This window comes from Hippocampus guttulatus, chromosome 10 (assembly GCF_054856545.1).
Source record: "Hippocampus guttulatus isolate MCC_2025c chromosome 10, RoL_Hgut_1.0, whole genome shotgun sequence".
Taxonomy (NCBI): Eukaryota; Metazoa; Chordata; class Actinopteri; order Syngnathiformes; family Syngnathidae; genus Hippocampus; species Hippocampus guttulatus.
In genome coordinates this window covers 17,154,471-17,180,672 of record NC_141270.1, presented here as the reverse complement: position 1 = coordinate 17,180,672, position 26,202 = coordinate 17,154,471, and the positions used below count along the sequence as shown (strand labels likewise).

The 26,202-nt window shown below is 41.4% G+C and overlaps 2 protein-coding genes across 4 annotated transcripts in view; both read right to left on the bottom strand.

Moving 5' to 3' along the window:
• Positions 1–10,107, bottom strand: part of LOC147199487 (stromal membrane-associated protein 1-like) — a 54,409-nt gene extending 44,302 nt beyond the window's left edge. For both annotated transcript variants that reach the window (XM_086121627.1, XM_086121628.1), the window contains exon 1: positions 9,823–10,107. In XM_086121627.1, the coding sequence (XP_085977753.1) occupies positions 9,823–9,940 (118 nt within the window). In that variant the 5' untranslated portion in view covers positions 9,941–10,107. The remainder of the gene's footprint in view (positions 1–9,822) is intronic.
• Positions 10,108–10,779: 672 nt separating this feature from the next.
• Positions 10,780–25,214, bottom strand: slc1a4 (solute carrier family 1 member 4). 2 transcript variants are annotated; one of them, XM_086121779.1, is made up of 8 exons: positions 24,613–25,214; positions 19,840–19,882; positions 18,415–18,480; positions 15,828–15,994; positions 15,470–15,703; positions 14,369–14,563; positions 14,135–14,269; positions 10,780–12,941 (listed from the first exon to the last, which is right to left on the bottom strand). In XM_086121779.1, the coding sequence occupies exons 1-8, from the start codon at positions 25,119–25,121 to the stop codon at positions 12,689–12,691; spliced, it is 1,602 nt and encodes a 533-aa protein (XP_085977905.1). In that variant the 5' UTR covers positions 25,122–25,214; the 3' UTR covers positions 10,780–12,688. The 2 variants fall into 2 exon arrangements, with proteins under 2 accessions (XP_085977905.1, XP_085977906.1); XM_086121780.1 differs by lacking the exon at positions 15,470–15,703.
• Between the last annotated feature and the right edge of the window lie 988 nt (positions 25,215–26,202).

The window sequence follows — 26,202 nt, the reverse complement described above, 5'->3', positions numbered from 1 at the left end:
ATGCCTCGAGGCCCCATAGTGACAACTTTTGGGAGACACCAGTCCACAAACTACAGGCTGGAGAAATGGAGGCGTTCCAAAAGTCAGAAGTGGAAAAAGAAAAAAAAAACGTAGTAAAGAAGGAAACACTTTAAAGCAACTTCCTATAAAAGCTACCAAAAATGTTGTATTTTCGTGTAATATATGATTATGAGACATGACTTTCTGGCAGTGTGTGTGTGTGTGTGTGTGTGTGTGTGTGTGTGTGTGTGTGTGTGTGTGTGGTTGGGTGGGTGTGTAAATCTATAAATATTATTTTATAGGCACATTTGTGCTCACTTTATTGACACGTTTACGAAAAAGACTCCATTAAAAGAAGCCTTTACTGAGCTGGCGATATCTTCCAAGAAGCACTTGACTTTTTCCTCACTTTTTGGAGGGGCTGTTATGAAGGTAAATTATCCATCCATTCAACCATTTTCCAATCTGCTTATCCTCACAAGGGTCGCGGGAGGTGCTGCAGCCTATCCCAGCCGTCTTCGGGCAGTCGCCGGGGGACACCCTGAACCGGTGGCCAGCCAATCGCAGGGCACAAACAGACAAACAAGCATCCACGCTCACACTCACTCCTAGAGGCAATTTAGAGTATACAATCAGCCTGCCATGCATGTTTTTGGAATGTGGGAGGAAACCGGAGTACCCGGAGAAAACCCACGCAGGCCCGGGAAGAACATGCAAACTCCACACAGGGAGGCGTGAGCCGGAATTGAACCCGGTACCTCTCCACTGTGAGGTTGACGCGCTAACCACTGGATCACTGGGCCGCCCGTAAATCAAACAAGTTGAAATAAATTCCTATATGGAGCCCTTCTGCTGATGTTCTTATCTCAGAAATATACGGTAAGGAACTTGAGAACTGTGGCCAGGCTCTGATACTTTGAGAAACATTTTCAATTTGAAATACAATACTCATAGGGAACTAACACTTTTAAGTTGCCATCCAGCAAAATGCTTTTAGAGAACTCAGCAGGGCAGTGGAGTGCTTGAATTCCCCTGTGGACCAAACTATAGACGTCAGTACTGGAGACATGCTGTAGTCTGCTATATTGTCTTCAGCACTGTTGAAGCGCCTCTCCCCTTTTTGGCAAATACATCCAACCAGTCGAATAATCATCTGTACTAATCGTATTAGGCAGTTAAATGAGAAACGGGCTGGTGGCTGATGACCCTCAGCGCTGTATCCAGGGCAATCAGATTATATCTAGAAGCCTGACAAATGGAAGTGACTTTTACAGATCCAGGATCCGCACAAAATATTGGTGCAGCAAGGCCTGCAGGAAGGGGGCAGAATTGGGCACAGAGCAGCGGGCTTGCCGGTTTCGGGTTAGAGCTTCTGAGTGTTAATTCAGTGGCACTAAGACACTCGACGGCCTAAAGGGGCATTAAAGCAGGGATGACTGAGTGTTAAGCCTAAATCAACAAGCCGAGCCTCCCGTAAGCACGACTATCTGCTGGATATCTGACACATTAGTTTGCTCTCTCGAAAAAGACGCCACATGCATGAAATTATCTCTGCAGCACACTCATAAAAGACTCTTGAAAATAAGCCATGAAGTGTGCGACAGTCCAATCAAAACAGCAAAGCATTGACTTGACTTTATAGTCGAATCTTCTAGATTCGATGCCCATCTTCTAGACCAGTGGTGGGCAAACTACGGCCCGCGGGCCGAATCCGGCCCGCCGAAGGTTGGTCCACAATTAAAGTTCGATGTGAATGATTGCATTCATTTCAATTGGACTTGTATTGACAGGCATTTCACCGCCAGGTGGCGCATTGACTTGAAGTTGCAGAACAGGGGGCGGGGGGGATCTTTTCCACCACCTAGGACCTCTGTATCGCTCTACTTCTACTGGTCTGATCACAACCCATCTGCAGCAATGCACAGGCTAAAAGAGGGCATCAACAACACTGTTGTCATTTTAAAAAGTATATTAATACAGTACTTTCATGCTTTTGTTCTGTTGATGTTTGATATGGACTGTCAACAAATGCATTTTTTTTTAATGTACCATAGCTCGTGCTGACCTGGCACTTCTGTCAAATTTTAAAAGTCAATGCGGCCCCCGAGCCAAAAAGTTTGCCCACCCCTGTTCTAGACAATGTCAAAAACGAGCAGATATTCTCAAAACACTCATTTTTCTTGACGTTCTTGTCCGCAAGGTTTTGGAGTTGGTTGGCCTTAGCACTTATTTCCCAAAACATAATCAGTTCTTACATATAATCGCGGCCACAAATGAACGGTAAAACTGCTGATAAAGCTTTTCATAACATGTACGCGACAACTCCAACTGACGGATACCTACGACTGGTGCAGTCCTAACCAAGCCTTGTTGCACGAACTGATGAAAGCCTCCTCGGATGACAGGTGAATCGTCTTCTGAGACATACAGAGCAGTCCAGCTGCAATTCATTCTATGCCCTGAGAATAAAATGACCTGTAGATGAATGAAAATATCCACAAGCATACCTATGACTGCACAACAAGATAATAAAGTACCAGGTATATAATAATATCAAGAGTACTGTAACCCCCCTCCCCTAAAATAAATAAATAAATAGATGAATACAGTATTTTCCGCACTAAAAGGCGCACAGGATTATGAGGCGCACCATCAATGAATGGTCTATTTTTTTATTTTTTTCATATATTGGACGCACTGGATTACAAAACGCAATCTACAATGCATCCACAAGATGGAGCTACACTCCTTCCTTTCGACTCGAGATGCGTTCATGACCGCCTCCGAAAAACCTAAATTAACATTACTGTACTTCAATGAAACTACGAAAAGTGATAATAATGCATAAAAACAGAAAATCAAGTGAGGAAATCACAAAATAAATTCTATAGCCCCCTCGCCCTTGGCATTTCCTTGAGCGTAGCTCGTACAGAACGATCAGATGTTAGTTAAATGTCAGAGACTGGACTGTCTCAGAAGTTTTTGTTATTTATTCCTTTGTTGTGTATTCACAAACGAGAAAAATCACAAAATAAATTCTGTATGGGGGCGAGAGAATTTATTTTGTGATTTCCTCGCTTGATTTTCTGTTTTGATGCATTATTTTCAATTTTCGTACTTTCATGAAATAATCGTTAATTTATGTTTTTCGGAGGCGGTCATGAACACCTCTCAAGTCGAAGGAAGAAGAGAAGGCACGGAGACGGACAAAGACGTACCTGTATTTGTTGAGACTGTGAAAACCATTAATAAAGTGTGCGTTTTAAAAAAAAACAACACGACAGCTGTCCTTTTTTCAGAGCTGCAACAAAAATGTATTTAATAAAGCAGCGACACAGTTCACTGAACCAACAGCAAGTTATAACGTTGTAAGCATGCCTCCAGCAAGGAGCCCTTTTGGGTCGACATATTACCGTAATGACCATACACAAGGCGCACCGGATTTTAAGGCGCACGGTGAGCTTTTAAGAAAATTGAAGACTTTTTGGTGGGCTTTATAGTGCGGAAAATACGGTAAATAAATAAATAAAATCAGTCTAGAACCTGCACTAGCAAGAGTGAATCTGAAAAGTAGCTCATGCATCCTTTCATACCCGATTCCCTAAATTCCTCAGGCAAACATGTCAACAAAAGCAAAAGCAAGACACTGCTGTGCTATTACAGTATCTTCACTCACAGAAACGAAATGCTGACCTGATTCGGCACAACTCTGCTCATTACGCTCACACTTTCATGCAGGTAAATTGGTGCAACTAATGAAGAGTGACAAAACGAGGGCATACACTCTCGCTGACGGTAAAACTGTCAGCTGAAGTGGACCAAGTCATAGTTGAGTTGAAATGCATGGCACGAACACACACATGTACTGGCATTCACATAAATGTACGCAATCACAAAATAAGTCATCAGAGCTGAGAGTACCGCAAACACATGCGCGCGCACACGCACGCACGCACACACACACACACACACACACACACACACACACACACACCCTAGAGCCTTGATGAGGGACAGTGGAACTCGACGACAGCACGGACGAGGGTGGCAGCCATCAGAGCATGAAATTAAAGCCCCGACACCCCGTGTGAGTGTGTGTGCGTTTGTAATGAACTATGACAGTGGTCTGAAGCAACCACTCAGAAACTCAAAGTGTTGGACTGGTTAAACTGCCAATGAACACATATAAACATATCCTGTTGTGGTTAAAAAAAAAGAACCCTCATTTGGAACAGTACACACTTTCTCAAAGTTGTCCGTCTGACACCGGCGCCGACAGTTTGTGTACAGAACATAGCTGACGGCTTTATTTGAATTGCGTTTTTAACAGAATGTGTGCTCTCAAACCAAATTTACCAGTTTGTGTCATTTTTCTAAAGGTATGGCATTCAAAAGCCAGTTATCACCATATTGGGGCTGTTTTATTGTTTTGGTTGAATTTATTATGGTACATAATTATACCGTACCAGAAACAGGTGCTGGGTGGGATATATAGTGGTCTTCTCCACCTAATGTTTACAGTTTGAAGTTGTAGAAAGTTATTTCATTTCCTTCTTATTTAGACAGAAGGAATTCCTGCACTCTCACTACTGCTGTTTGTTTGTTTTTACTTAATTGTTGCATTATCTCACGCTGTCGGCCTCGACCATCCATATGCGCAGTTGTCTCTGTCACAACTTATGTATGACAATTCTATTTCTTAAGATTGCATCTATCATGTTGCTTTCAGTGGCTTATCTGTGACGGGTGAGCTGAAGTCTGTAACGATAGTGATTCACACGCATGATAACAACTATTTAGAGTCTTCAATTAACCTAATATGCATGTGACAAACACTGGAAACCCACCATGATCCCTCATTTTGGATTATAATACTCAAAACAGACAGTTCATACTGGAAAAATACTCTACAGGGCAAAAGCAAGATATGTGGGAAAGGAAATTCTACAGATCTTGTCTTTTAGGGACCTCCCACATGAGGAGGGAGGAAATTTCATAAAATGATGAATCCACTTAGACTTGCCGAGTAAATAATTCATGAGCCAAACATCTTTGGAACTCTTTTTAAGCTTAGTGAGAAAGATGAGTCATCCTCATTACAACAATGATGTGTCACCTGCCTTAAGTCAAATCCAGCTTCAAATATTTGTAGTCCTTCTGTTAATTAAAATGCAACAGGCTGTGATTCATTTTCATTGTATAATCAGTGAAAGATTCCAATTGAAATACGCTAATGTACAGAAGTACAGTAAAATGTTTTTTCCCCCATAAACTGATCCAAAACAGGGGACAAAATATATCCTGTGAACAGCTGTACAATATTTCCCTTAAAAAATAAGATCCGCTTATTTTCCACGGGGAATACACGCTTTGTGTCAAGTGACGCCAAACGCCACAGTCGTGTTGGATGTTAAAGGCTATGCTGCCCCCTACTGGTCTTGTGGTGTAATTCACTGTCACTGTCTACAAGCAAACAACCCATGATGAGGTCAGACATAAGTTTGACAAACACATCTCCACTGTTGCGCTGTGTCACAGGATCTGTTTGGGGCATTTTGTTAGTCTTTCAGACGGTCATTAACGATCTGAATTAAAAAATGTCCTTATGAAGTGCATAAAAACAAAACACAATAACAGAAAGAGACGCAAAAATATTCTTTAGTGCTTAAAGCTGTTCAGCCTAATTTGTTCAGTAACAAAATGGTACCCATTGGATAAAATCTGAATGCTGACTAGTGGGCCATGTTACTCAAACTAACATGGATGAATTTAGTTTACTGGATTACCCACAGTAATCCGTAAAACGGGGCAACTCAATGCTGGCTCAACAAAAATATGTTTTATTTAGTCTGAAGTTGGTGAATGGTCAAGCTTTTTCAATTCCCTTTGCCATCGGTCGAAGAATCATCTACACTTAGAAGTACAGTAGTCCATTGTTCAATATTATTTGCTCACATTTCAATAATACATTTGAAAGAACTTATCAGGCAACCAAATGCTGCACAACTATCAGCATTTCATTGTTTAAAAAATGTCTAATTATCTTAAAATACACCCCCCAACACACACACACACACCCTCACTGGATACCAAATTGAATACATTTCATTTCAAACGTTAAAACAGTTGGTCTCCCACTTTTGTTCGCTGTCAGTGTGAGCTACCACATTTCTTGTGTGTGTTGTGGTTTATGGGCATTCACAGAAGATGCTTGTGTCTGAGATTTGGTCATTTTTCAATGTGATTCATAATCTGCATTGGGCGACATTTCACAAAGAACGGAGCATCTTTCGGGCATAATCTATTGTTTTAACAAATGACGTGACCATTTCATCTCGCCACTTCAGTGCATTATTAGGTGTGCCTGTGCGAAGCGAGCAAGGAAGACCTATGGATGGGCCATCTAGTAAACCCAAAGAGAGAGAGAGGCTTGCCAAGATCTGCTGCGCCAGCACAGAGGCTCAACCCCCACACAGGAAGCCGGCAGTGTGCGCCATCTGATGACATTGGTGGAAGGATTAACCACACTCAAAGATGGAAATACAGGAGGACAAATCAAGGAGAAATCAACAAGGACTCTCCCTTTGTCTCACGGCAGGGGTGTGGAAAGTAGAGTCACCTCACTGCAGTAGTCATAGTTAGACAGACACACCCAGATTTGTAAGAATTCTGCATTCATCCCTGAATGGGCCGTGCTTAATTCGGTAGACAGCTAAAAGTTCTCCAAATGAGAGGCAAAGTGATTTTGTTTGTATAAAAAAGGAGAATGGAAAATAGCCTCGCTATTGTGGTCACATGAAACCATCAAACAGGTGTCACTTTAGCATTAACATTACATAACATTACAGTTGCACACGCAAATTGACCATTGCAACAATATTCAGAGGCACGCTGTATATTCTCTCTTCTATGTGGAAACTACTGTACTGTGAAGCTTCAGTTGACTTTGCTGACCGTCGACTTCTTGACATCACCGGTCAGCTATTGTGTCACACAACTGCCACAGTAGGCTACAACAGAAGGGACAGTACACTATCAGCAATAGGTTTTGATTAACACCAAATGAGGTTAACTACTTGAGGTGCTGTTGATTCAGTCTAAGTCAACAAACAACATCAAATTAGTTATGGGAAGTTGCTCAGTACCCACAAGATCGACACTGTCTCCTCTGAGCAACAACATTCAGTCATTTTCCGAACCGCTTTATCGTCTGAGCAGCAACAACATACTCAATACAACGTTGTGTGTGTGTGTATATATATATATACTGTGTATATATATATATATATATATATTTTTTTTTTTTTTTTTTGGTAAAAAAATATAAGGACTATTCGGCTTTCGGGTGGAAGTTCAGGATAAAATGAAAACGCATTTTCATGTCAACTTCACCTTCACTTTCTCTAAGGTTTTGAATGTACAATAGTACATAGCCACCTCTTGAAGGTTTCAGTACCTTTTGCCAAATGTTATAGCTAATCCTGATGTAAATATCTGTTAATAAAAGCTGCTGTAATGCTGATCTTTCCTCACAGTCACAGTGTTTTTCTCTTTAAGAAAAAAATCCAAATGATGCTAGCATAAAATATTTGGCCTCACTCATCCACTACTTTTGAACGGGAGTGCACATACTGTACATGTGTAGCAGCCTATTGTGCCACACATCAACCCAGTCGTTGTGTTTTTCTTTCACCTTGTCTCGTGAGTGGTCGCCACAGCACATCATCAGTTTTCATCTTCACCAATTGTTAGAGGAATCTATGAGCAAAATTGTATCATGTTTAAAGTTTCATTTAATCTGGGCACATCTAAACGTTTGGGTGCGCATCCAGCACCCCCGAATGCCTGTGCACAAAGGCGCCGGCCACCTGGCCGGAGGGCTGTTGAAGTCCACAATTAGCACGTCAATGCAGGTGGGCGATCACGGGGTAGAGGGCGAAACCCGGTCACAAAAGGGAAATGAAGAATTCGGGAACAGCGGTTGAACAACAAAAGACGAGTTGAGAACACCCGTCGCACCCAGGCGACATTGGCCATCTGCAACATGTTAATTCGATGTAGACCAGACAGAAAAGGTGCCAACGTACTGGTGGTTCAATGTTTAAAAACAGGTAACCAATCACTACCGAGGGGCCGGACCGGGGGTGCGGTATGCAAATATCGGGGGCAGTGTTTTCCTTGTATGTTACAATAAAAGTCTGAATTGGCGGGAAGGGAGCTCGAGACTGTGATCGCAGAGCAACTAAACCGTCGTTCGCTCTCAGAGACCCACTCCCGCCGATATTGAAGACAATTTTCCTGTGTGGCGAGTCATTTCTTTAACTTTGTCCGAGAAAATCTCTGACACCAATCTTTTGCTTTCTCTTTTCGAACACCAACTGCCCCCAGTGTTTTCTCTCACTACATTTGTCAACCCTATCTTAGGTCTTCCTCTAACTCTTTTGCCTGGCAACTCCAACCTCATCATCTTTCTACCCCTACTGTATATCGTATCATTTACACAGCCATCCCATTATGTTTTTAACTACTACAGAAAGGTTATTATTTCATAGAAAAGGCGTGGAGGCACACTGAATGTTGCCCCCACACGATGGTTTTGCTGTCTCAATGATTGTGCTTGATTATGTGGGATTCACCTGGGATGCCTTGTGGTAACTTTGGTTTTTAAGGTCTGTTGAACTGTATAAATAATATTGAGTGACTGTGGACAATATCACCAATCGATCATGCTTCAATCATGTGAACTGGCAAACTCGATAATTCCCATTAATGTTGCAAGAACAGACTGTCTTCTGTTTGAAAAACTAAATCCTAAAAAATTTATTGTGTTTTACACCCAAAATAGACAGGTAATAAACTGATTTTATAATCAACCATAACATTGTCATAGGATTGCTCAGTTACAGTTAAACACGCTCAGACTGAGCCAATTAATTAATTTAATGACAGAACGAGAATGTTTGTTAAATATGCCCAGCTGGTGTTTTCATAAACATGTATCAACGCTATAACGGACAGAAGTGAAAATAAACGTCATCATCTCTGACACTTAAGAATGCAATCTGCGTACAGTATCAACAATTCAACTTTCACGAAAATAATAGTACTTTTTTATTTTTTTACTGGTATTTTGGTTAACGTATTTCGATACATGGCCGGACCGCAGAATTATTTTTGTAAAAGCAGAAGGACGTTTTCCGCTCATAAATAAAGCAGCCAAGGTCGTGACATCGATACATCATCATCCACCCCATCAAGGTAATGGCAATTTTACAAAGCGGACGTACTGAACCTTTACATTTCAAACTAAAACGAATTTCCAATCAGGTATACTACTTAATAAAAGCAATTCTTTCATTAATACGGATAGACAAAACGTAAAAGGCAATGCTAAATCACCTTTGGTAACCCTTTTGAACAATTTGTTTATTTTAGTAACACTAAAGGCGCTGTACACTTTTACTTTTAAAATACAGAGCGGGAAATTAGTATTACATTATGTTGCTAACATGCAACGCTTCTTAATTTACCCTTATTTAAATAATTCTATCTGCCAATGGTTATTTACCATACCGGTTACAAGGTACAATAATAAAGCTTTCGGTAATGGATCAATTTGTTCGATTGTCATGTTGATGTTTGCAACTTGGCACATTAATGATTGACAGTATAGCTAGCTACACTTAAAAATGACTGCTTTGGAAACGGCGCTGCTTTGGTGGAGCGTTATCAAGCAAAAGCAACTGGCACACACACGCACGCACACGCACAACAGTTTGACATTTTGCACGGGCACTTGTTTTTCGACCATGCACACTTTACCTTTTGCTTCACAGTCGGCACAGTATTTGTTCTTGTCCTCTCTCAGCAGTTTCGACAGAATGGCCTGATGCTGCTCATTTAGTTTCTGGGCTTTTTCTCTTTCGGAACGCGTCGTCATGTCTGCCCACGTGTGGATGTTCGTCCTTTATTGTGAACAGCCGAGAAATATGACAGAGAGAACAGGTTTATCATGAAACGGCTGTGTCATCCCCGTGAAGCTCAGCCTCACTTGAAGTGTATGCACTGCTAGCATCCAACCTGCTAACCAAGGTAATATGGACCCAGAGCAGCAGCATCCCTGCTGCGTTCATGATCATCGGATATTTCTATGACTCAGGCGAACATCCATTCGTCCCCCTTTTAGCGCATTCTGTGGCTGGCAAGATAATCGAAACAACACATTGTGTATTGAATTGATAGCATGTGTTTTCTAATTCTAACTGCACCAACAAATGCATTGGTTGATTCATGGATCAACCTGTGAATTTTGCATTTAGTGCGCGGCGAAATATAGCCTATATGCTGTGACGTTAAACACTGATTTGTTTGTTGTCAGTGGCAGAATGTTTTTTAAATTTTAGATGGAAATGCTTACATATGGTTAGAGTACTGTAGCTGGAGGAAACACGAAAAATTCTAGATTATCAATCTATTTTGCAGCACGGTGGCCTGCCTGATAGGTTTTAAATCTTGCTCTATGTGGAATTTGTGTTTTGCCCTTTCCGAAAAGACATCCGTCTTTGGTTAAGTGAAGACTCTAATTTTTCCACCGCAGGTGCGTAAATGTATGTTTGTATGTGCCCTGCATTAATTTTCCCCAAGTACTGCGGCTTTCTCCAAGAACAATTAACTGAAGCCTCTTAGTTTCAACGTAAGAGTGAATGGCTGTTTATATATTTCACACAAAATCAGCAGAGATGGGCTCAAACACAATGCAAATGCTCGACCAAAAACAAATGCAACTTTACTTATTTTTAATGGTGACAGACAGCAGAATCAAAGGCAAAATAAAATTTAAAAAACACAGCTGTACTGTGATACTGGCACAAAAAAACAACAACAACAACAAAAACTGGAGCTATTCATTTGAACAGTTACAAGTAACGGTAGTTTCTAAAAGCTGAGGCACGCTAGCGCAGGATTTCCTTTTTTAGAAAGTACCGTCGATGATAGTAAGTCGAACCATGAGTAATTACATGTGTGTCACACCAGCTATATTAAAGAAAGATAGAAAAATTCAACTTCTTAAGACAAAACTGGTAATGGTAGAATAGTCAAGTGAAATAATTTCACACGTTTTACATCATACGAATTCACCCTCTACGGTTTTAACAGACTCAACACCGAAAGACACCACACTGAGTGTTTTTGATGGCAGCAAAACGAGATTCCTCGCTCACACATATCGATGCTTCAGGGAAAGCTGTTTTGCATGTACCAAAAAAAAAAAAAAGACAACAAAAAACATTACATGAACATTATTGTGCCTACAATGATCAATGTGTGCAAGTCCTGCTGCAACATACTACCGGTACATAATCTGAATTTACTATACTGTAGTGTATTTGGCCATGACACACTATTATTTTAAAGGAGTTAAAGGTACATAAACAATGTTTTTTGTTTGTTTGATTTTTTTTTTTTACTTTCAAAATGACAAAAAAAATCTACATCTGTTTTTTTCTTGAGAGAATGTGTCTCAACAAACAAGGTGCTTGCATTATTTCAAAACCACCACCACAAGTCCTTCACAGTATCTTATAAATTCCTTATCATCATTCCTTAAAAAAGAAAATCCACCCATGCTCTTTTTACCCATTTCTTTATCTTTTAACTGTTGTGTTACATTCACAAACAAACCGAACAGAAATCTAACCGAGGCCAATCAAAATACAGTAGCTGAGATAGCTTGCTTTATTGATTCGTGCCAGCTAAAAACGTGGCAAGCAGCTTTCAATTTGTAACAAATAAATTTTAACATGTAGAAATTGTACACTGTATAAATTCAGAAATTAACCTTAATGTCTTTAGATGCCAATTAAATGTTGAGGAAGAAAATCGAATGTCGAGAATCCAATTCCATTATTTGTAGCTCATGTAGTATTGCTATTTGAGATTTCATTAATTCAAACAACGTGGAGAGACAGATTTTCATCCACTGTGTCAGTATTTCTCTTCCCTAAATAGGTCAATGTAACACTTGTTGAGTGGTTGCTAGTTAGTGTGGGAAAATGAGACACACTCCTTCCAAGCGTTAATGTTTGACGTGGCTAAGCAAACAAATGTCAACATCTGTGAACAAGCACAAACAACAAAACCTCCACACTCGTTGTATTTGATTTGGAGATGGAATGCGTTTTGGTACCTTTTCCATTACATATGTTAAAAGTACACCGTGGTGTAATTCAGATATGGCACATATATAAATGTTATAGTGCATTTTCGATGATGACGTATGGCTGTGAATTTGTTGTTTGAGGTCTTGCGGTAGTTTTGGTCTTATGATGAACACAACGGAATGCACATGACGAACGATGAAACATAAGGATGACATTGATGGGAATATTTGAGGGACAGAATATTCAAATTGGCACACATTTACCTTGACTGTCGTCTCAATTGTAATAGTGAAAACAAATCAATTTAGTACCTGCGCCATGTGTATACTCACAGGCTCTACAGTCTACACAGACGAGTGGCACTTTGTTTTTCCTCGTGCAGCAAATGCCAAACAGTGGCCTTATCTTCTTCGGTGACTCGGGTTTCTTTCGCAACAGCAGAGACATTAACAGTGTACACAGGTCAACAGGTTCGACAATGAAGACAAAAAATAATAATAATAACAATAAAATAAACTTGCATGAGTTCACAGGACTGACTCTATGGCTTCCGGTACGGCTTCTGAGGCATTGGTTTTGTGCATAACAAGAGGTGAGGTCTCCTCCTGCGCCTGGATGTTGGCCACCGTTTCCACCCGCACCTCAGAAAGCTCCCCTCCCTTATCCTTCTCATCCTGCTGCTGCTGCTGCTGCTTTTTCATCTCCTGCTGGTTGATGTGATGCAGGATTCCAGCACCCAAAGCATCGCCTTCCACATTGACCACTGTGGTTGTGCGATCCCTGCACAGAGATGATACTAAGTCAACACATCATCTTAGATACTCAGAACTATGTCTTTCAAAGCCATTTATCCCCCCCCCCCCCCACCCGCGCATGGGTGACACAATAAAAGTTTCCCCTTTCATAGAATTCCTATTTAACCTGCTGCGATACCACACAGAGCTGAGGTTAGATATTTAGTTCATGGCCTATAGCTCCTTCATGTGGAAATATTTTAACCTCTCTGTTTTTCATTCAGGCTTCAACTTAATCTTGACAAAAACGTCCCGGTTACAGGATGTGGAAAAAAATGTAGCATCAACAATTTTGTGTAACAGATATAATTTGAGTTACACCTCTTTAAATGTCACTCCAAACAAAAGATTTATTTCATGTAACGGATTTTGAAGACATTCTGGTTCTTTCGCTAAATGCCAATCGATGGTGTGTACATCCATCCATTTTCCGAACCGCTTAATCCTCACTAGGGGTCGCGGGGGGAGCTGGAGCCTATCCCAGCCGTCATCGGGCAGTAGGCGGGGTACACCCTGAACCGGTTGCCAGCCAATCGCAGGGCACACAGAGACCAACAACCATGCGCGCTCACACACACACCTAGGGACAATTCAGTGTGTTCAATCAGCCTGCCATGCATGTTTTTGGAACGTGGGAGGAAACTGGAGCACCCGGAGAAAACCCACGCAGGCCCGGGGAGAACATGCAAACTCCACACAGGGAGGCCGCAGCTGGAAATGTACCCGGTACCTCTGCACTGTGAAGTCGACGTGCTAACCACTGGACTACCGGGCCGCCCTGGTGTGTACATTTTTTAAATATATGCTCGTTTCATTCACAATTTCAAAAATTTAAATAATCTCTGTGCTTTCAGTGGGCAAATGTTATGCTATACTCTGAGTATTAGACAGAGCAAAGAGGTTACACAAATTTGAAAACAACTGGTTGACGCTCCTTAGGCAGCAAAAACCTCAACCAAACGTTTCCTGTAGTTGCAGCCCGGACAACGATCAGAGTCAATTTTCCAAAACACTGTATGTCCTCTTTACGTCTCCAAAAAACATGTTGTCACGTACGCAAATGGTGAAACAACCTTGTTTTTTCCAGCATCATTTTAAAACAGCCGTTTGTATACTGCCCCTTAGTTTTTGCTTCCTTTGGATTCCTAAACTGATTTAGAGTTGACCAAATGTACTCACACAATCCAGTCAACAGCCAGCATAAGAGACAAATCATTGGTTGGTAACCCGATGGCCTCCAGGATAATGGCAATGGTGATGATGCCGCCAGCTGGGATTCCTGCAGCCCCAACGCTGGAGGCTGTGGCCGTCACCCTTGAAAGAACAAGGAAACGTTGACATGTATAACAAAATCCTACTTTTTCATAGTTCCTCTAGGAGGAGACTGTACAGACAGCGGCACAGTGCACTCACAAGATAGTAAAGATCTGTCCGGCATTGAGCTCAGTGTTGTTTAGCTGGGCGATGAAGACAGCAGCTACGCACTGGAATATGGCTGCTCCGTCCATGTTCACCGTGGCACCAATGGGGAGAATGAAGCGGCTGATGCGCTTGTCCACGCCATTGTTCTCTTCCACACACTTTATCATGGAGGGAAGAGTCGCTGAGCTGTGAGGGTTTTGAAAACAACAACAACAAAAACCTCAATTGTGATTTCTTTTGAAATTCTCAATAAAATATCCATAATTTCTAGCCTTTGAAAGACAAAGTTGACGGTTTGGGTCACATGAATGGATCCCTGTCCATTCACTTTCGGTTGAACAACCTTTTAATGTACAGTATAAGGTTATTTATCATTTTTCGAGCTTTCTGATTGGTCTACTTTCTGCTTTTTCAGCTTAAGTAGTAATTATCAATCATAAGACAAATTTGCCTTCAACATCGCTGAAGCCATCCATCCATCCATCCATCAATTTTCTCATCTCTTTATCCTCATGAGGGTCGCGGGCGTGATGGAGCCTATCCCAGTGGTTCACCCTGAAATGGTCGCTAGCCAATCGCAGGGTACACGTAGACAAACAACTATTCATACTCACAATCACACCTTGGGGACAATTTAGAGTATTCAATTAACCTACCATGCATGTTTTTGGAATGCAGGAGAAAACCGGAGTACCCGGAGAAAACCCACGCAGGTGCGGGGAGAACATGCAAACTCCACACCGGAAGGCCGGGCCCTGGAATCGAACCCTACACCTCTGCACTGTGAGGCGGACGTGCTAACCAGTCGATCACCGTGTCACTGAGCTGAAGCCAGTTTAGCAAAAATAGGTGTACAATATGTATCTATTCATCAATGATCTGAGCAGTTTTTGCGGATGTGCTCGAGAAGGGCAAACGGCAGGATACACCCTGAACAGGTTGCCAGCAAATCGCAGGGCACACATAGACTAACAAACATTCACACTCGCAATCACGCCTAGAGATAATTTTGTGTACAATTAGAACAGTTTTTCAGACAGACCATTTCCATTCCGCTGAGGGTTATAGTACGACAGGAAAGTAGGGTTATACCTGGAGCAAGTGGCGAAGGCGGTCGTGAAGGGCGTAATGAGGCCCGACAGAAAACTGAAGGGGTTCTTGCGCGTAAAGCCGAAGTAGATCAGTGGCAGGACAATGCCACCATGTATTATGTGCCCCAGGATGGAAGCAAATATGTATTTTCCCAAACTTGTGACCAGTAGAACCACATCCTCCATCTCCACAATCTTACTACCCACCAGGAACACAATGCCAAACGGGATATACCTGAGGATTGGGAAAACAGGGTTCTAGTTCTGAAAACATCCGTCATGGTGGGTCTTTGAGGTTTTGTAACTGAAAAAAATGTCACCAATTTTGTACTTTAAAAACCTCATCGATGAGCACTCACCACATGATCCAGGATACCAGCACCATGGTTGCCTCATTGAAAGCGTTGAAGAATCGGATAAGCTCCTCGCCTTCATCTCCAAGTTTCCTCAGTGCCACACCAAACACCATAGCGAACAACACCAGACCCAGGATGTTCATGCCATCATTGTCTGTCCCATAGGGCACCTAAAAACCATGAATTGGGCAGATCAAGGAGAGACGAGCTGTAATTCTGAATTGCAATTGCTGTAGTCAAAAGCTAAAAGCCGGAAACCTGTCTCACCCTAAAATATGCACATACAGTAGTTAATCAAGTCAGGGCCACCATATTGCAAAAATAGGTTTATCTAATGATAATATTTTTTAATAATGTGGTGTATTATAAATACTTTTCAAGTAAAAAAACTGTTAGGAGAACAAATACTGTAAAATGGTTGCATAAGTGTACAATAAAAAATAGAGAATAGATGGATGATTGGATACATTCTACAGTATTACCATCCTTCAAATCACTGAAGGTACAAAAGGTAATTATTGTTGTTTTATTGTTTTAAAGTCTTACTGTACTGTTTCTGGACTTGGATCTCTTACATGGTAAAAAACGGAATACAATATTTAATTATATTTCCACTCTCTATGATAGTCAATAATTCTAAGGTGGAATTACCTCCACAATAACCTTCAATTTGTTTTCATAAAAAAATGTTGCTCTGATGTATGCTAGGGCTAGATTTTTACTGCTTTTCCTTTTTTTTTTTTCTTTTTTTTTTTTTTCCATGAAATGAGGTTGTGACTGTACAGCCAGCACGGAGCAGAACATTCAGTGAGCTGGATAATGGTTAACAAAAAGGACAAATCCCTGATTCTGTCTGCACCCATTGTCCTGAGGGATCCCATAGCTCCATCAGCTTCATTCCAACATGGCCCATGACAGACAATTACCATGGACCAATGCTTAAGATGACTGAGAACCCCAAAGTATGCGTGTGTGTGTGTGTGTGTGTGTGTGTGTGTGTGTGTGTGTGTGTGTGTGTGTGTGTGTGTGTGTGTGTGTGAAAAAAGGAAGATGTTTACATAGATTGTGTGACTGTCCAGTCGAATGCATAATGCGACAAGCCTCCATCCTCATCTATTTTTTTTAATACTCCAACCTTATTGGACAGCCTGGAATGGTCACCAGTCAATCACAGGGCATATGTAGACAAACAACAGTTCATACTCACATTCACATCCACAGACCTCCGTTCACCTAACACACAAGAAGCCGGTCTACCTGGAGAAAGCCCACACAGCCAGTGGGAAAACATGTAAACTGCACACAGGAGGTTTAGAACCACTAACAAGCATTCCACAGTGCTGCCGCCTGAACCACACTGTAAAAGTTTATTTGACCTGTACTGATGTGAGCGGGCTAACTGTCTCTCCACCGTTAATTCACTTCAGCTTTGATGTACATAAGTGCAAAGAATAACATGACCTCCAACATATCTGTTTTCTTTTAGTTGAAGTTCAAGACGTTTATGAGCATACAGGCTTTGATTACCTCCAGACGGGACAAAAGTGGCCTTAAGGAGAAAGCGTCCTTTTTGCTTAGATTTGATTGCTATCTGCATAGCAGTGAAAGGAAATATGCTTAAGACAAACCTTGGGAGTAACAATACAATGAAAACAGCAGGGGCCCCAAAATTGCACCCTGTGGAACACCATAGGCCAGTGGGGCAGAGTGGTATTCAGAGCAGCCAAGGCTAACACATAAAGTCCTGCCTGGGTGCAAAGTATGTTTATAGGGAACAAATAGACACAGCTATGTCATCAACCTCCAATTATTCATCCACCCTCTTTCTCCATCTCATCGATCTCAGATGCAAGTCGTCTTCTGAGTGAGTTCACATTGCATTGTCAGAATAAAGGGCTGATGCATTACTGATTTGAGATGGATAAATTCAACATAATAAAGAAATTTACCCCGTGCTATCTGAGCTTCCCGCATATTTTGAACTACCTATATCTCTCTTTTTTGAGAGTTTACACTTCAAGTTATGGGTTCATTATCCATATTGTCCCTTTGTCATAGTCCCTCATTTTTCTTTTTTATTAATAATTTAGTTACTGAAACCTTCTTAAATGAAGTACCTGGCTATTTGTTTTATGTGGGTGAGAATTTATGGCCCCCGCACCCTGACAAATGAATTCCACTGATTACTTGTGTATGTTCATTATTCATGGCAGGGATCAGTTCATTTCCCCCACAAAGAGCGAGTGTTTACTGTGTAAGCGAGAAAAAAAAGAAAAACAAAAGAAAAAAAAATACATGCAATACCTCTGACAGCTTTTATTTACAAGAATGGCTACGCCTCCCGAACCAGTTACAATTAGACTTTAACAGTCTCTTAACAACATACTGTCAACAATATCTGGCCACACTTAGAAATACACACACACACGCGCACACACACACACACACACACACACACACACACACACACACACACACACACAATTCAACATGAGCAGAGCTTCACACATTCACTCGTACTCCTTGCAAATGTCTCTGAATGTGTGCATATAGAAGTGTATTAGTGTGTGGCAGTCAAGGGAATTGATACCTTTTGATAGAGGATAGTCCCATTGGTGTCATTTCCTGAAGCAACCATCTTGTAGTTAGTGGCATACTGCATCACAAAAAAGAAAAAAGTTTTTTTGTTCTTATCCTAGTGAATAAATATGTGATCTTTAACATGATTACTGAACGGCTTCCTCTCACATAACTTGCACCTCCAGAGAGAGAATGATAAATGGGTTTCCGATAATTGGGTTTCTACTGTTACCACCCCAATTCTAACCAGAATAATAAAAAGCAATATACTGTATCATGTATTTACTTCCCATTAAAAAACACTTGGTGGGAGTAATGTTACCTTTAAAATACTGTACCAACTTCCCAAAAATATGTTGCTAGGTCTGTTGGTATGTACTTATGTCAATCTATAGTAATGGTGGATAGGCTCCATTCACGTTGCATCACCACTAGAATTGGTAAGTGGCAGTGTTCAAATCTCACATTAACTCGACCAACACGAAAATGATCATTACAAATTTCATTAACAGCATGCTAGTTTGTTGTAGAGCAAAGAGAGACCATAATAATATTTCTCACTATTGCGTTTAAATCTACCATTTACCCAAAGTTGCCTTTGTCAGCATCTTGGAAGGATGAATTGGAATTGAGATTTGAGGACCATTTGAATGGCTTCATTTGCAACAACGCTCTCCTCTCAACCTTACTCAATGACAGACTGTATAGAAAGGATGATGACACAGAAAGAAGTGCATATTTTAAAGACCAGGCATAGAATCTTGTGCTGGTGTGGCTATGGTCAAACAAATGGACTCTGAATGACTTGTGAAATGTTTCCTTAAAGATCAAGCTACATGTTTTTTCTGTGCCTCTCTGCTTGCTTGGTTTCATCCTCAATTGGTGATGTGAGCGGTGTGGAGGGAAGTGCACTCCGTGACTTGCCTGCACTTTGAAACGCACTCCTCTCTCCATGAAAGGAGTCACGTTTATGATTCACTTCTCCAATTTCCACTGGTTTGTTTGCGGGACTTTGCCCACTGCTATGCATGTATGCGGTCCTTTGGTGGATAAGCGTCTCCGTCTTGCACCCTTTTACCCCAAATACAGACCATAGTGGATTCCTATTTTATAGTCTGATAGAGCAGAGATAATAATTCTCGAAAGTGGGCCACGTTCAAAAGCAACGAGGCGAGGTGAGTTGCTAGGCTGGTGTGAATGGAATGATTTTGCCATGGAAACGCCTGGTGGGTAGAAGCCAAAGAGTCCTCATTAAGAGGCATTATAAGACTGAGCACACCAGTAAGTATTTACAGCGGCTGTAAATGAACATGAAGTGGCATCAGTGGTGTCGGAGAAATAAATTCTGCTGGTTAATCTACACATGAAACAGGTGCTCGTGAAAAATGGGTGACCCAGAGCATGGAGAGGAGAGTGGATGATGTGAGGCACTCACAGAGCGGAAAGCTGCAGCCACCAAGTTAGATGGGAATAAATTCCTGTAAAAGATTGAGAAGAATTAGACTTTCAAAACGTGTCAGCTTTAATGCAATTTAGCGGTCTCTCAATTTGAAAGAACAGTCCACAATCTACTGCACATTGAAAGTTTGTCATCACACGCTCTTAACACATTGGCTCATTTCCAAGGATCGTTTATCAGGTCCACTGCTTCTCCTCATATCCCCTGACAAAGCAATTTCTCAGGCGACATTGTTCTGGTGCTAGACGTTAACAAAGATAATGTATAACTAAAAGGTCTACACATTATTTGAGCTTGTGAAAGATTGTGATTTTTGAACAAGTTCTCTTCAACGTACATTTAGAATTAGCAAGATACCCACAGCGTGCAATGACTCAGGGGGTTTAAACAAATAGAGACCTCGAATGCAACTCATCAGAGTGTTGCACAAAATCGAGTTAAACTGTTCATAGAAGTTTTTAAAAAAAACAATGCATTTTTGTTTATTTGTTCATTTATGTAAGCAGACCACTTCTCAGTTTATGTTGTATGACATATGACGGCAAGAATGTGATATATGTGGGTGTGGTAGGTAGAGAACAGTTCCAGTTTTGTGATTCAAAAAGAGGGAGTATATTCTTCAAATAAAAGTAAAAAAAGAATGCCAGCACTGTGTTTGTCTGTCTGTTTGTTTGGGCATGCATTTACAACATCTTGAAAAACAGAAACAAACTGTGTTGTTTTGGACTGTTATTTTAGTCAGGGGCATGATAAGATATTAGAAATTGTGTGTACCGTATTTTCCGGACTATAAGTCACAGTTTTTTTCATAGTTTGGCCAGGGGTGCGACTTATACTCTGGAGCGATTTATGTGTGAAATGATTAACCCATGATTATGTCATTTCACATGTTATTTTTACATTAAACCACAAGAGGACGGTGTCGGCCTGTGTTGATAAATCGACGATGAGTCTGTCGTAAGCAACGTAAAAGAGGAAGCGGCGCATCGGTTACCTCCCGAGTTGGGGGAGTTGTTTAAAAGTGACACAGAGGATGAACATTTCATTGGATTTAGTGATTTGGAGTGAAATGCGACTTATACTCCAGTGCGACTATTATGTTTTTTCCTTCTTAATTATTCATTTTTTGGCTGGTGTGATTTATAATCCGGAGCGACGTATAATCCGAAAAATACGGTAATTGATTATTGAGCAATCATTTCTTCATTAGGGTATGGTATGGATTTGCGAAAAGTTAGAGATTTGGACCCTCACATCCAATCACAGTACAGTAATCCCTCATTTTTCGCATTTAAGGGGGTCCAGAACCCGCCGCGAAAGGTGAAAACATACATTGCTTCAGTGGCGGCAAGGGGTTGGGGCAGAGCTTAACTAATTCTCGCTTAAAACAAGTTATCGTGAACACAACACTAAGATACAGTATGCAAGACAAGGGAAAATGCAGGGTGAGGCTGCGATGATGTGCAGCCAATCAGCTCATGGGATAAATCCACTCATGTTCTCATTGTTCTATGTCGTGCCGGGAACCAATCACGCACCTTGATTGAGTGGGCATGTACAGTACAGTACAGGCATATACAAAGCCTCTGAGTCACGTCGGCTCTTTGTTCGGCATGCAGGGAAACCTTCTCTCTTGTGCATCAACATGAAAGTATGCATCTTTCTGCAATATGGCTGCCGATATGGCTGTATTTTTTTTTCGTTTGTATTTTTTCATAAATTTGGGGGGCAAAAAACACTGAAGCCGCAAAACTTGAAGCGCCAAGTGACGAGGGATCATTGTACTTGATTATGTTCTTGTATCCCCTTCCGTGCGCCCTGCTCAGTGTAACAGAAATACCCAAATTGTATGTGTGCATCACTTTGTTGTTTTCCCCTGTTCTTATTGGGGAATGCGTGTTGCACATTATTTAGCAGCCTCCTAATTTAAGTGCTGGTGCTCCTTCAGGAGTTGGACCGCGTTTATTTTTCTAATCCCCATCTTCTTCTTTAATTACCTAGCAAATGGGTGATTTGTTTTAATTACAAAGTGATCCATTATTGAGATGGACTGCAAGTTAACTAATTCTAAGGTGTATTGGAAAATTCACTTTGACATCTGTGCACCATTCTGAGAGCAGGTGTGTTCAGAGAGATAGAGTGTGCTGCGCTCCCATTCATTTTTGAATGCAGAAAGCACTGGCGCACCGTGTCCCCAGTCAGATCGCCTAGTGCCATGCGCCATCTTTATTGTACCTTAAATAGTTGAACGACAAATTTGAGGGGCGTTCTCAGTTTCCAAATGGTCGCAATGGACCGGTGCGCGCTCAGAGATTATTTCCGAAGGTGCCCCTAAATGCGCAAGACAATGACAGACAGGAATTGTATTGGAACAGAATGGCTACTTGTGCACTTTTAAAAATTTTTTATAAACTTAAATAATTATAAACATAAATATATAAATTGCCGGGTGGGTTGAGGGGGGGGCTAGAAATATTTCTGACAGAATTAGCTTTTTTTCTCACGTCACCCTTTGTCAATTGTAAATCTGCATGCTTTTAGCCTTTACACCACCAACGACGACGGGTATTTAATGAAAGTGATTTCACTGGGGTTACTTGATGTATTTCAACGCAAGCTGGCTGGCAACCCATAAATTCTAAAATAATTCAGTTCGGGCTTTTTTCCATCTCGTTTTTCTAGTCTAGCGTTACTCGGGCCTCCCTCCCAGACACCACACTGATTCTATTTTCTTTGTTATCAGTTAAGCACACAAAGGATTACTGGAATCTTAGGGTTGTTTCCACGTATTAGTGTGCGTGGGGTAACTTTATCCCCGGAAGTCACACAACATGGTGCAAAGAAACACAACTTTTTCCCACAGTGAGGACATGTCTGATGAGTTCAGCACATAAAACCTGGACAACGATTCAGTCGTTTCACACGGCACATCTTTTGTAAAACTGATGGGACATTATTAGTTTCAATCTTACATTGCTGTCACACAAAGTTTCTAATTAAAGTCTTTGAGTCATAATGTTTTGTGAACAGCACATGACCAAGGCAAGGAACTGTTAACTTTGAGACGTTGCAATGATGGAGACTGTTTTTTTTTAAAGATCTCACATTAAATGGCATCTTTATTCCTTAATGAATAGCAGAAATAGGCCACACCGGAGCCATTTAGAGGGAAGGCAATAGGAATTGTTGTTGTTCTGCTTAAGCGGTTTTGTTTGCGACAAACACACATGAGAATATGAACACCTGTTCCCCATGACTTGGATGCACTGAATCATATTCTGAACTAGTATTGTTCTGAGATCTGCAGACTTGAGGCAATTAGTGGAGCTCAGAGATCAAAGTAAGCATGGTGAAGATGCATTTAGCTGTTATGCTGCACACAAATGGAATAAGCTACCAAAAGAAGTGAAGTCAGCCCCGAGTGTAACTGCTTTTGAATACAGCTCAAAAACCTTGCTGCTTCCCTTTCATTGGGGTCTTAAACATTTTCTTTAGGTTATTTTAGAACCCTACATTTATTTCTTTACTTTTAAATGTTTTAGGGTTTCTGTTCATGTATTTTAATGCCGTGTATATACATGAGTGTATATATAGTATAATATTGTGTTGGAGTGAAATGTAACTCAGAATCCCTCCTAAGACTAAAGTACATGACGAAGTTGCACAACAGTGTAAAGTTACAAGACGCAGCTTATTTAAAACTGTCTGGATGTCAGTCCTAGCATTTACTATCATCTGCGGTAAAAAAAAAAAAAAAAAAGTCACTAAAATAACAACACTTGTGGTCGACATTTGCACACTGATGTAGCATAGAATCCAGATTTATTAAAAGATGTGGTGGCACATTTAATACATACTGTGGTGATAAGCGAGAAGTGCCGACCAGACCAGTGTGTGACTGGTTGGAACTGAATAGAGCTGCAACAGATGAAGCCTTCTACCCACAGCTCTTCTACAACAGCTGTCATCTCACTCGTACGGTGAGAATTTGTTATCAGGCAGCTTCTCAACCATGCAGGACTAACTAAAAACAGGAAAGCAGCCTCCAACCAATGGCGAATCAACTCCTCCTTCCTTTCAAGCCGATTTCTATTTTTAAGATCATATGTTGTGATTTGAAGCTGGTGATCAAATTCTGCTACAAAGTTCATCACCTGGCTGAATGTTCATTTAATATTTTTAGAGGGGAGAGAGATGACCATGTTCTAATTTCCGAACAGCGTTTACACCTGTTGACAATGCTGCCTTTCCTTCACTCGCATGGTTTTGTCAAATACTGTAAAATCAAAGCAGGCCGCACTGACCTGCTCTCGGCCCGAGTCACTTTGCACTCAAACTTCGACACATGCAGTTCAGAGCATCAGTGGTGGGAAGTACAACTTTGTCAAATATCCTTGGTACTTCTTTTTCTGACAACATTTTTACTTTTACTCCCAACATTGGAAAACATATATACTGCTGTTGCTTCATACACTTGTAAACTTTGGTTAAATTGTTAATTATTATCATTTTATATTTAAGCATTATATTTTTTTATCATTTAGGTAACTAACATAAAACAATATAATGCTTAAATATAAAAAGATAAATTAAATTGTTAAGTATTATCATTTTATATTTAAGCATTATATTTTTTTATCATTTAGGTAACTAACATAAAACAATATAATGCTTAAATATAAAAAGATAATAATTAACAATTTAACAAAAGCTTACACACTTGTTGTTTGGGGAGGAAGTATACGCTACCTGGCCAGGTCCAGAAATGAGTCGGTGGTCTCCTTATCGCTGCTGACGCTCTCCAGACCCAGGCTGTTGGTATTGAGGGCGCCCGCGCCCACGCCGGGTTTGACGATAAAAGCCAACGACACGCCGATGCCGGAGGCGATGAGCGTCGTAACCAGGAAGTAAGCGACCGCGATGCCCCCCAATTTGCCCAGTGAGCGGGTGTCCAGGCTGGCCGCGCCGGAGACGAGGCTGCACACGACCAGGGGCAGGATAATCATCTTCAGCATCCGGAGGAGCATCTCACCCGGGAAGGCGAAGTAGGTCATCTGAGCCTTGGTCAGACTCATGTTGCGCACCCCCATTCCGAGCCCGACACCCACCACAACCCCGGAGACCGTCATGATCACCAGAAGGTTCCGGCGAAGAAACCCCACCAGCTTCTCCTGCAAGCTTTTCGAGGCACTTTTCTCTTGCAGGCGCTCTGCAGAGCCGGCCATGGCGTGGCCGTTGATTTCGCTCTTTTTCTCCATCTTTTTCCCCCCCCCCTCTGAAAGCACGGCAGCGTGGGAAGCTTGAACCGAGTTTGTGCTCAACGAAATCGTGGTTTGGACGCACACTCAACAACGAGGGTTGGGGTCGGTGTGGGGAGGGGGGGGGGGGGGGGTTAAGTCGGGGGGTGGGAACCAATCGGGTTGCCAGGAACATGCGCACTGGTAGACAGACCGCGCTGTTCGCACATGATGCAAGATTATAAAGTATTGCTCCAGATATTCTGGAAACATGCAAGAATGATGACGACTCAATTTATGGGAAACTGCTTGTTATTTTGGGAGCAATTGTGAGTAAAAGATTTTCGGGTGAAATCACAATCACAGTCCCTCTCTGATTTGTTTTTGGAACTGCATGCTGGACAGACCAAAAATGAGACCCACATGCGAAATAACCATCCGCCAACTATGTAACATTTAATTGTGGAGCTACAGCGTTAAACAGTTTTTTTTAGCAATGGTAAAATTTTTAGAGGCAAGTTTTTGTTCTATGAATGAAGATTTCGTATATTGACAGTTTTAAGACAACCTGTGGGTGAGGTGACAGAGAGGAGGATGGTTTGTGTCACGTTGAGCCCGAAGCGACAGAATAATCGCTTCGTGCACAACTACTAGGTAAGTGGATCCCCGAAATAGCAGACACAGAAAAAGAATTTTGTCATAAAAAATGAAATTTATTATAACACAAAATCCCCGTCTAAACGGACAACAGAAAACGCTGGTCAAAAGAGGACCAGGAAATAATAACGAAGCAACAGAAAACGCTGGTAAAAAAGAGGACCAGGAAAATAACAGAAAACGCTTGCGAAACAAAAACGGCAAGGAGAAAGTTCTTAAGTAGAATATTAATCAATCACGAGAGAAATATCAAGGCACGCAATATAGTCATGTAAGTCAGAGTTTTAAGCGAGAAGGAATAGACGATAGCAAATGGCACGGCGTGGAATACTCCGGCAGTGAGTTGACTGTCGGAGTGCCTAGATATAGCAGGTGCAATCGTCAACTAATGGGTGGCAGGTGTGCAGGCGGCAAGCAAGAACGCCTGCCCCCTGCTGTCAAATAC